At 35.8% G+C, this 12,854-nt stretch overlaps 1 protein-coding gene across 7 annotated transcripts in view; it reads right to left on the reverse strand.

The window, feature by feature from the left end:
• The window catches only part of NCKAP5 (NCK associated protein 5), a 976,754-nt gene that overhangs the window by 531,311 nt on the left and 432,589 nt on the right, over positions 1 to 12,854 (reverse strand). For all 7 annotated transcript variants that reach the window (XM_032250728.1, XM_032250729.1, XM_032250731.1 and 4 more), the window contains one exon: positions 8,080 to 8,143. In XM_032250728.1, the coding sequence (XP_032106619.1) occupies positions 8,080 to 8,143 (64 nt within the window). The remainder of the gene's footprint in view (positions 1 to 8,079; positions 8,144 to 12,854) is intronic.

Genomic DNA, 12,854 nt, shown 5'->3' on the forward strand with positions numbered 1-12,854 from the left:
GGAGTTTCGCTCTTGTTACCCAGGCTGGAGTGCAATGGCGCGATCTCGGCTCACCGCAACCTCCGCCTCCTGGGTTCAGGCAATTCTCCTGCGTCAGCCTCCTGAGTAGCTGGGATTACAAGCACATACTACCATGCCCAGCTAATTTTTTGTATTTTCAGTAGAGACCGGGTTTCACCATGTTGACCAGGATGGTCTCGATCTCTTGGCCTCGTGATCCACCCGCCTCGGCCTCCCAAAGTGCTGGGATTACAAGCGTGAGCCACCGCGCCCGGCTTCAATAATTTTTTAAACAAAGGTTTTTATTTCTAATGTATTCAGATTTATCATTGTTTCCCTTTATGGCTTATACATTTGTTTTTTAAATTTGTCCTTATTTCAATATTTTAATGATATTGCCCTATATTAATTTTTTAAAGTTTTAAAATTTTACTTTTATAGGTCTTTAATTTTTCAAAATTAACTTTTGCCTATGGTATTTGGTAGCAATTAAATGATATCATTTACTATATAAATTGTCATAGCAAGCCAGGCGTGGTAGCTCACACCTATAATTCCAACATTTGAGAGGCTGAGGCAAGTGGATCCCTGGAGCCAAGTAGTTCTAGACCAGCCTGGGCAACATGTTGAAGCCTTATCTCTCCAAAAACTTTTAAAAGTAGTCAAGTGTGGTGGTGTGCGACTGTAGTCCCAGCTACTCGGGAGGCTGAGGCAGATGGGTCGCTTGAGCCCAGGAGGCAGAAGTTGCAATGAGCCAGGTTATGCCACTGAACTCCAGTCTGTGTAACAGAGCCAGACTCTAAAATAGATAGATGATAGATAGATAGATAGATAGATAGATGGATGATAGATAGAGAGATATTTAGATAGGTAGATAGATAAAAATTATCACAGCAGCCTTTTAAAATTGTTCATTTTATTCTCACTAAATTGTAATTCTACTTCCATTATATATTTCTATATATGTGTGGGTCTACTTCAGGGCTTTTCATTCTATTCTCTAGTTTATTTGAATATCTTTGTCCCAACATTACACTAATTTGCTTTAGCCTTAAACTAAATCTTCATGTATAGTAGGACACCATGTCTCCCCATTATCTTTCTTTAAAATCGTGTCATATGTATATTTAAACTTATATATTTTCATACTAATATTTGTATTAGCTTGCCAAATGCTGTGAAAACCTTCTGGGGTTTCTCATTAAGATTATACTGAAAGCATAAATCATTTGGAGGTAAGTTGATATCTTTATGGTATTCCATCTTCCCCTCCATGAATATGCCATACATATATCTCTTTTTATACCCATTAATAATTTTCTCCATCAATATCTCATACATTTCTTCTGAGATTTATTCCTATATGCCTTTTTTTTACTATTTTAAATATTATAGTTTAAAATCATATTTTCTAAGGACTGATGATTGATATGTAGGAATTCTATTAATTCATTTTATATACAGCAATCTTCTAAATTTTGACTAAAAATTCCTTTAGATTTTCTACTTAGACAATTATTATTTGCAAATAAACTATGCTTTTTGCCCAGCTCTTATACTACGTGTCTTACTCCAGTAGCTACAACAATAAAATGAGGCAGTGACAGAAGGCGTTCTAGTATGGTAATGGATTTTAAAAGGAATATTTCTAACATTTCCTCATTGAGTACAATGTTCACTAAAGATTTTCAGTGGAGACATCCTTTATCAATTTAAGGACAATTCCTTTTATTCTTAACTGACCACATTTAAAAAAATTTATGAACTAATATTAGATTTTATCAAATATTTTATACTATGTGTATTGAGATTTTGTTTTCTCCTTTAACCTATTACTACTGTCAATGATATTAATGGCTTTTGCAATGTCAGTCAGTCATTGAATTCCTGGAGTCAATACTACTTTAAATAACTCTTATAAATGTGGGCTGGTACACAGCACCCAGATCTTGGTTTCAAATGACGCTGTTCATTAACAGGAACCAGGTAACCTTTGAAAAATTGCTGATTCTAAGGCAGGGGTAAGAAATACCCAACATAAGCCTGGAGCATCTTACAATGGCAGAAAGAAAGAAAAAGTGCTAAAAAAAAAAACCCAGGAAAAACAACAACAACAACAAAAAAAAAAAAAACCCAACAAGATGGGATCGTGTAAGAGAGACCAAAAGTTGGTATAATTTGAACCAAATAAAGTAGTACTGCTTTGCCATGCAAAGTATAAAATAAATATCAATGCAGTCATATAAATAATAGTGAAGAAGAGACAAATGTCCCATGCAGAAGAATTCAAACTAATTTCTGTAGATATTCTACCCTCAAGGAGGTGGAGTATATTTCCCAAGCCAGTATGTGCTGCACATAGTGACTTCCTCCCAAAGATTACAGGATAGAAAGGGCAGTAGGAAGGCAAAGAGTAACTTTACAGTAGAGAAATATGACACACACTACTTCAGCCAAATGATCGAGGTTCATCTCAACAGTGACAAATTAGGCCAGGTGCAGTGGCTCACACCCATAATTCCAACACTTTGGAAAGCAAAGGCAGGCAGATTGCTTGAGCCCAGGAGTTCAAGGCCAGCCTGGACAATGGGGTGAGACCTTGTCTCCACAAAAATTACAAAATTTAGCTGGGCGTGGTGGCATGCACCTGTAGTCCCAGTTACTTGGGAGGCTGAGGTGGAAGAATCTCTTGAGCCCAGGAGGAGAGGTTGCAGAGAACTGAAATTGTACCACACCACTCCAGCCTGGGCAACAGAACAAGACCCTGTCTCAAAGCAAAAAAACAGTGACAAGTCATGTTGATGATATATACTTTCAATATGGTGTGATACAAAATGGAAATTTAACTCAGGGTTTACTTTCCAAAAATATACCCAAATCTAATCGTGAGAATACCATTAGACAAATCCCAATGAGACACATAATGCCACATAAACCTAACCAGTACTTCTTAACAAGTTATCAAAAACAAGGAAAGCCTGAGAAACTGTCAAAACCAAGAGAAGCTTTAGGAGTATGACAAGTACATGTAATGTGTATCTTGGACTGGATCCTGGAGCAGAAAAAGGACATTAGGCAAAACTATGGAAATCTGGATAAAGTATGGACTTCATTAATAGTGCATCAATATTAGTTTATCAACTCTGACAAGTGTACCATACTAATGCAAAGTATTCACAATAAAGAAAACTGGGTACAAGACACATGAAAACACTCTAGATTATGTATGCAGTTTTTCTGTAATAAAAAGTTTATTTTTTATAAGTGAGCTGGGGATCTCCTATTTTCAGGACTAGTTTGTGTAATAGAACTTTCAACAGAAAGGTATAAGCGGTCAAGTAATTGACATAGGTTGATATGAACATTTCTAATACAGTAAGGGTAGTAATAAACGCTGCACTGCTCAACAAATGGTGTTGAAAAATTAGCGATTAATTTGGGGAAAAATTTATCTCTGATCTCTACCTCATGCCAAATTAATTCCACCTGAAATTTATAAAAATTTACATTAAAAAAACTATAAAAGTTCTAGAAGCTAATGAGAATGAATATCTTCATACTCTTGGGGGTAGGATGGACCTTTTTTATACATACCAATATTTAAGAAAACACTGAAGTGTTAAGGACAGAAGAGACCTCTCAGTAAACTGAGTCTGTGACATTTCAGCACAAGATGAAACAACCCCCAGGATGAATAGAAACATAATCTCAAAGAGTTTGTTAAAAAAAAAAAAAAAAAAAAAAAACTGAACGGTACCTATGAAAAACAATGGTGGCATTTATTTCCTGGAAGAGGAAATTAAGAACAAAGAAAACAAATATAAAACATCTAGTACGCTGAAGAAAGTTTCCAAAAATAAAGATCTGAGTTAATAGAACAAATAAGCAGACAATATTGATTTAAAAAAATAATAACAATGAAGTAACATGTCCAAGTTAACAGTAATTAGGTAACTACTGGTGGGGATGGACTTTGGATCCAGACTGGTCTCACTTCCAAGCTCATGTTATTTCTGTTTCTACATATGTGCTCAATTCGTCATTAAAAAGAAGTCCTCTTATTTTTAGAAGAAAATGCAATGTGGTACCCTGTACTGGATCTTAGATCAGAAAAGGGGCATTGCCAGAAAAACTGCTCTAATAAAGTCTCAAGCTTAATTAATAGTAGTATACCAATGCTAATCTCTTAGTTTTGACAACTACATAGTTATGTAAGATGCTAACGTTAGAAGAAACTGAGTAACGGGTGGGTAGATGTGTAACATTTCTGTAAATCTAAAATTATTTCAAACTAAAAAGTTTATTAAAAAATAAAAGAAATCTTGGCTGGGCATGTTGGCTCATACCTGTAATCCCAGCACTTTGGGAAGTCAAGGCAGGTGGATCATCTGAGGTTGGGAATTTGAGACCAGCCTGGCAAACATGGTGAAACCCCATCTCTACTAGAAATATAAAACTTAGCTGGGCATGGTGGTAGTGCCTGTAATCCCAGCTACTTTGGAGGCTGAGGCAGGAGCATCGCTTGAACGTGGGAGGCAAAAGTTGCAATGAGCTGAGATCATGCCACCGCACTCTAGCCTGGGCAACAAGAGCGAAACTCCATCTCAAAAATAAAATAAAATAAAATAATTAAATAAAATAAAGTAAATCTCTCAAAATGCTGCCTTGGGGCTATCTTAAAACTTGTAAGTGTAGAGATTTATTGCATAAAATCAAATTTTAAAGAGGGCATCCCTTGTGTTAAAGACTTTGATTATAACAGCTTTGTTGATGACTTTAAAAATAGATACCAGTCTTAATTTAATTATATAGCTTCTCTGTAAAGACAGCTTGACTTCTTCCATACCATTTTACCTTTCACATGAATAAAAGTATAGAAAACTGTAAACAATAATCTCTGAATACACACAGTAATCTAGTTGTGATGAACTATTTTCCATTTCTGCTATAGACATAACAAAAGTTCTGTGAAAAAAAACCCTTGTAACAGCAATAATTAAATTTAAAGGATTAATAGAACTGCCTAATTTTTTAGGAGCTGTCAGATACTGAAAGAATCAGGACTTCAAAAATAAATGAATTTTAGGAGCAGAGAAGCTGATGCATATAATTAAATGGAAAACTCAGAGGAGTTTGACTATGTAAAGGAACAGGGAGAAGAAGTTACTCAGAAAGAGGGAGAAGAGCTAAAATAAAGACATTAATGAAAATCAGGGCTTATGGTGTCTCCAAGGAATTGACATGTGACAAATCATGGAATGGGAAGGGAGATGGTAAGAATATGAATAGTATTAAGTTCAATCACTTAGTACTGGGGCCTTGCTAGAAGTCTTCTGATCATTCCTATCTCCCAAAGCCTGAGTCAGGGATCCATTGGGACCCTGAGGGTGCACCCATACCTCCCATCCTCCCTACCTCCCAACCCCCATCACTTTTTGCTTTCTCTTTTTACTCTTCACCCTCTCCCCTCAATCCCCTCAAGCCAGGCCTGCCTGCCTGCAGTTCCCCTGGCACTCCAGGTCTTTGCATGTGCTAATATCCCTACTGGAATGCCCCTCCCCCCAACAACCCCATGGTAAAAACTCCTTCACCTCCTTCAGGTTTTGCTCAGATATCAACTTTTCAGTGATTTACTACTATACATGTTCCATTGATTGATTGATTGATTGACAGGGTTTTGCTCTGTCACCCAGGTTGGAATGCAGTGGTATGATCACGGCTCACTGCAACCTCTGCCTCCTGGGTTCAAGTGATCCTCCTGCCTCAGCCTCCCAAGCAGATAGGATCACAGGTGCGCACCACCATGCCTGGCTAATTTTTTGTATTTTTGTAGAGATGCGGTTTCCCTATGTTGCCCAGGCTGGGTTTAAACTCCGGAGCTCAAATGATCCTCCCAATACTATGCACATCCTATTTTAAATGTCCCCTACCCTGGCTCTTTTTTCTCATAGCTGCTTCTATGTCCTAACATTTTAATCATATCGAATATCTGTCTCACCAACCACTAAACTGTAGGGTGTCAGATTTTGCCTGTGTTCACTGTTCCTCCAGCGGCTAGAATAGTGCTGGGCACATAATAAATGCTCAATAAATATTTGTCCAACCAATCAATACAAAAGTGTGATTTTTCATTACCATAATTAAAATTAGAATAATGAAACATTCATAACTTTTCCAAAGTCATTTTTTGAGCAGTTGGGGGTAATCCTTGTACCTGTGTTTTCTGGGTATTTTCTACAATGAACTTCTGTAATGTTTTAAAAATGGGGATTTGTCTTTGTAAAATACTAGACTGCTGTCTGGGATCATTTCAACTCAATGTCAGAGTGAGAAAAAATCAAAGTTTGTTCTTTCAAGGCCTGTTCTTCTTATGTGCTTAAATAACATTTAGTTATTATCAGAAAGAGATGCTTATCATGAAAACTTTACATGAGCAAATGCTCAAAAGCATAATCCACGAAGTAAAGGAATCACAAAATTTCCACCTCTTCATTTTAACGGTAAGGCAACTGACCTATGAAAGTTACTTCCTCACATTCAACTAGAACATTGCTGATCAAGTGGTGAGCAGAAGCTAGTCCTAAACAAAAGATCAAAACACTACAGAATGACAAGCCCATCAGTATTTTGAAATTCAGGGAGAAGTCCAGATTGGAAATGCTCAGTCCACCATCCAACTAGACCTTTATTTTCTCCATCTTGTTTCCATTTCATTGCTCAAAGATGTTCATGAATGTTTTCCTTTTTTTTTTTTTTTTTTGTGTGTGTGTGTGTGTGACAGGGTTTTTGGAGTGCAGCGGTGTGATCTCGTCTCACTGCAACCTCCACCTCCCAGGTTCAAGCGATTCTCATGTCTCAGCCTCCCGAGTAGCTGGGATTATGGGCGCCTACCACCATGCCAGGCTAATTTGTGTATTTTTAGTAGAGACAGGGTTTCACAATGTTGGCCAGGCTGGTCTCGAACTCCTGACCTCAGGTGATCTGCTCACCTTGGCCTCCTAAAGGGCTGAGATTACAGGTGTGAGCCACTGCACCCAGCCATGAATGTTTCTTTGTATCATTTGAACATTCAAGATTCTTTTTGCATTAAGATAAACACTGTGATCACCTTCCTAAGTATTTTAGCATGCTCAGGGGCCACTGTGCCTTCCAGACACCTCTCAACATTTGGCCTCTTATTCTAGCCCTTTGATTTCCCTGCTGAGAGAAGTATGAGGTCAGCACATTTTACAAATTTCACACCCTTTTCAGTGGATGGCCTGTCCATTAACTCTCATGGAATCAAATGGAAGCAGTCATCAGGGTATAAAAATGTGCTACTTATCTAACTCTTTTACTGAAAACTTGCACACATTCCATTGTTTTGCCATAAGTGGGAGAAAAAATAAATCTGGTGCTGTATTTTTGTTTCAGAAGTAGCAACAGCAGTTACTCCACACATGCATTCCCCAGGTTCCCAGACAGTCATCTCTGATGTTATAAGTGGCACAGAGGCAGATACTTTGGCAAAGACAGTCTATGAAATGAAGTTGCTGTGGACCAAAACACTGAAAATATTGATTTTCAGTACAATTCAAACAACAAGGAAACATCAGTTTTCCAAATGGCACAAGCTGAAAAGGACAAGGAAAAATATATTGCAAATAGTGAAGAGAAGGAAAATAATAAAGACAATTACATTAGCAAACATCTTAGTGTTCTGAACACTAAGATGGTTGTTGTTTGTTTTTTAAGTTCAAAGAGCTGAGAGGGTTGAATTACGTTGAACTGTCACTCATTTACAGATATCGTGGTCATTGCTGGAAGTCTGGGAATCCAGGAAACTTCACGAAACAAAGCCTTAGCATCCTTGGACATCTGAACATCTTATTTAAAAGCTCATTTTTAAAAAATTAATATCTCTCACTCTGTTGGCAAATGGCCAGGCTGTATAAATTGTATTATAAATACATCATTTGCTAAAATATCATTAAGCTTGCTGCAAGCAAATATTTTCCATAGATATCCTTAATGAAGCAAAGTAGCTTTCAAGCCAGAGACCTCTGGATGCTATGGAATGAGAAGGCAGTCAGGACTTACCATGGCCCCCTCACTTGTTCTTTGGGCAACTTCTCGCTGCAGTCGGGCCACTGCCAACTTCTCCCTGGAGAAACAAAAGCACATGATTAGTTGACCATTCTCAGGGTAGAGGCGACACCGGCATGACCATGAAACATTCTTTTGAGGTCTCTAGAGGAATTCCTTCCTTGGTTTAGCTCACTTCCTCCACTATACTTTCTATAAATATTTAAAGTGATTGGTCCTGAATGCATTGTTTTCATTGAGTGTCATGAAAGAGATTTTTTTTTTGCCATGGATTTTTTTAGTAGCCAAATAAATGTTAAATACTGAGTAGATGCTCTGCTTTCAGTTCATTAACATATATCACTCATAAATACATTTTTCATGGCTATAGTATTTGTCTTTTCAACTTTGCTAATACATTTTTAATTATTTTTATTTCTTTTGTTGCTCTCTGTATCAATAATAAATATTAAGAAGCAAACAAAATGTAACTCCTTTCTATTTTTAACATAACAATAGAAAATCATTTGCATGCTTGCTACATAATAGGCACCATGCTGGGAATTGTACCTGTTCTCATTTGAGCCTGACAACAATCCAATGGGTGATTTCACTATGCCCATTTTATAGATGAAGAAGCTGAGGCCCAAAAAGGCTAATACACTGAGTCCTCAGCTGGTATATAGTATTTTTTTAGGATCAAATTTTAGATTTCCTTACTGCAAGCCCTAAACAAAAATTTTGCTTATCATTTTTCAGTATATAAAAATGTATGTCTAAAAATAAGATTATTTATTTTAGTATTCCTTATTTAACAATGGGATTCATTTTTAGATCCCTTATAATTCTGGTTCTACTTAAAATATATCCAATATTCACCAAAATTTTAAGAATACTGTTGTAAAGTGATAGATATTCATTTTGGACAGATTTTCAATTATTCTTTAAAATAGTGGATAGATGTCATAGGAGTAAATTAACTCTTCTGGTAATCCCTAAAATGTTAGTTTTATAAGGATTTCCCCTGATATTCTTCTACTACCATTCTACTATCAAGATGAGGAATTATTTGAGTGATATTTCATCTTTTAGTCTTCCATTTGCACAGGATCAGCTATATGCAAACATAGGGGAAGCAGCTCAATCCCTAGAAATGTTCCCACTGGGGAAAACAGAAGTGAAAATTTCTTCTTTCCTAAGTGCTTGGATCTTTGAATTGCCTACAGCTATCAAGAAGACCTGTGCTTTTGTTTGGTTGCAGCTGGGCAGTCTTTTAGTAGAAATAGTTCTCACTGAATAAATACCTAAAGGCACAGACTAGAAGAAAGGAGACTAGAATAGGAGACATTCCAGGCATACAAGTTTTGGGAGTCCGTGGCAGGATCTGAGTACACCTGTAAGAAGGGGCAGCAGAGTAGATAGGAAGTAGCCACGTGCCTTGCTAGACAGGCCAAGTAAACAACGCAGGAAGCCCCTATGTATTCTCTGACTCAAGTCCTAGTGAACAGATGAAAGGAGCTCAGCGAAAAGAATCAATGAAAGGAACAAAGAATTGAAAGACAAGGATGTGTGACTTCTGTTTTAATATGAAAGTTGAGCACATTAATCTCTTCTTTCCCAGAAACTGTTAAAATGTAGTATAGAGGTAACAATGGTAAATACTTATAAAGTCAAAGAAAACATGAGAATCACATGCTCCATACTCTATGAACCAGCAGTTCCACTCTGAAGTCTAAACTGAACAGAAATACAAGTATATGTTCACCAACAGACATGTACCAGAATGTTCATAATAGCACTTTAGTAACCTTATGAGCTGAAAATGCACATACTCATTAACAATAGAATAGATATGTCAACTTTTGCATCGTTATATGCTGGAATACTATATGACACTGAAAAGGAATAATCTACATTTAATCATAACAATATATAGAATACCGCAAATATGCTGTTGAGCAACAGAAGCAAGTACAAAAAAGTATATACTTTATTTCCTATTTAGATAAAATGCAAATAGAAGCAAAACTCCTATACAACTTGATAAGACAAGATAAAGAAATAAAAGACACGAATATCAAAAGGAAAGAGGTAAAACGGTATCTATTTATAGATGAAATTATTTTCTAAGTAGAAAATCTGATGGAGTTTACTATACAACTAAAAAGTGAATTCAGCAAAGTCAGCAGATAGAAGCCAATGTACAAAAATAATTATATTTTATATACTAGTACCAAACAATTGGAAAATAAAACTTCTAAAGCATCTATTTATAATAATGTCAAAAAAATAAGACATTTAGGAAATACATTTAGCAAAAGATTTGTAAGACTGCTATGCTAAAACTACAAAACGCTGCTAACCAGGATTAAAGGAAACTAATAGAAATATATACCACATTCATGGATTGAAAGATTTTATATTATTACACTGTCAAAATTTGTATCAAATAAATCTATAAATTCTTTTTAACTGCAATATGCAAATCTACTGAATAAAGAGAAAGACTGGGTAATGAGAAATAAGAAATCCAATAAAGAATTGAAATTTTTCTTTTCTTTTCTTGATATTTTTTTTTCTTTTCTTAAAAGAAGCCCCTGGACAACAGCTATGTAGAAATCCAGAGGAAAACCAATCTGGATTGCAGCAAGCGGATGGAGAGCCTCAGAAGGATGACTCTAAGAATAAAAGTTGAACCAAAATAGATTACCTATGTGTCTGTAAGTATTGAGAAGAGTTGTAGAGTTTTACTTCAAAGCTTAAGAACAAGAAAGTGGAATATGAAAACCTAAGCCAATGGAAGGAAGTGGCAATTATTAATGCTAGAAGAAAACAAAGTTATTCTAGAAATGCAATTCTAAACTTCTACTAGACTCAGCTGTGAATGACATTTACTTTGTTTTATCATTGTAATTATTAACTAAATCAATTTACAATTTAATAAAAAAATTAGAGAAAGGGAGGCATGGAGAAACAGGTAGTACAGAAACACTAAATCCTTATCTTCCATAATAGAAAGATAATACAGAATGTTTAAAGTGATCTAGAAACAGAAGTTCAAGCATATTATTTAGATACAAGGATGCAAAATGTGGAAGGTTTGATCTAAAAGAATGGAGAGAGGCTGTGTCAGGGGCGTAAGATGCAGAGTAGGAAAGGTGGGGTGTATATCATTGCATTTGATTTCCAAAGTATGTGCATATATGACTTTGATAAAAAAAACTTCTCAAAAACGTATATTTTTAAAACCAACTGGCCCATGTCATTTTTATTAAAAACATCATAGTAATACATTACTAGAAAGAAAAAGGATGACAGATTATTCACCAACTGAAGATTCAGCATCAAATGACTCATTTCCTTGGACTCGAGAGGCACCTATTGAGAAGCTTTGGTAAGTTAAGGCAAAACAAGAAGTAACTATAAGCAATGAGTCTTTGGACAAATGTTTTTAGGTGCAAACTGCAAACAGTCTAACATGTTACAGAGATATTTTAAATTTAAAATCTCTTTACTTTTTTAATGAAGTATACTGTATGCAGCAAAATTAAGAAATCATAAGAGCACAGCTTGCTGAATAATCACAAAGTGAATACGTCCCTATTGGTCCCACCTAAGCAAAAACACAGCAACACTGCCAGAACAGCAGCAGCAACTTTAATGCTAATAACAATTAACTTCCCACCACAATACCTGAACCCACTTGCCACACTCTTTTCTCTGTACGCTGAAACATGGAGGCATTTAACTTCTCATCTAAAGTATGGTAAACACATTGTCTCATATTTTACCCAACTGTTTATTCAATATATTTTTATTCTAAATAAGACCATAAATTCCTCCTTGACCAGAACAGTAGCAACCAAAAATGATGATCCATTCGTTTTTGCAGGTGGTCAGTTGTGGTGTAGTTAATATCTTACTGTAACAGCTGGTTGCCTGAGTGGAGATTATATTTAGCTCATCTCTTTAACAACTACTGAGGCCCCTTAGTAGGAACAAAATAAATATTGTGACTTGCTGAATGAGGAATCTAATATCAACTTGCCTAATATAACAGAATTTTAAATAATATTACCATTTTGCATTTACGTAGTACATAACACAGGTGTACTCCACACACACGCCCTGATTCCCACAGGGTACCCTCTAGTTCCAGTTGACCACAAAAGCTTTTTTACATACATCCTAAAATTATGAAAAGCACAACTTCCATAGGCCACCAGGTAAATATCTGACAAAGCTTCAACATAATAAATTCCTATGTAAGAGCAATGAATGAGGGGACTGTAGAACAGCAGTTCCGTAATATCTGAGTTCTGAGTTCCCAAATATTTGACTCTTTTGTAGGCAGAAAAAATGAGGATCCCAAAGAGCTTTTGGATTTATGGGTTATTATCTATTGTTACCACATATAAATAAAAATGTAATTTATTAAGATAGTTATTAAATCAGCAAAAAAAAAAAGCCAATAAACCCATGCCAACGTAAGTAAAACATTTTAATTATAAGTCATCCTAAACAGTAATTCCAAAACAGAAATACATTTTGAAAATAAAGGGAAAAAAATAAATTTTGTGAAAAGAGTGATACTGCTTTCGAATTCTGCAACTATCTTTAATGTCTGGCTTAATAGAAGACAGCTGCATTCTCATATCTGCTTCAGCATTTAATCTCTTATGATAGAACATGTCATGTGGCTTCTAGAAAACTCCACTCATGAAAGCTGAGTGAAAAAGGCAAATACCATCTTAGTGTTACGGCAAAAATAGTTTTGACCTTGCAGATCC

Source organism: Sapajus apella, unplaced genomic scaffold (assembly GCF_009761245.1).
Source record: "Sapajus apella isolate SASKATOON/1434 unplaced genomic scaffold, GSC_monkey_1.0 scaffold72, whole genome shotgun sequence".
In the NCBI taxonomy this organism is placed as follows: domain Eukaryota; kingdom Metazoa; phylum Chordata; class Mammalia; order Primates; family Cebidae; genus Sapajus; species Sapajus apella.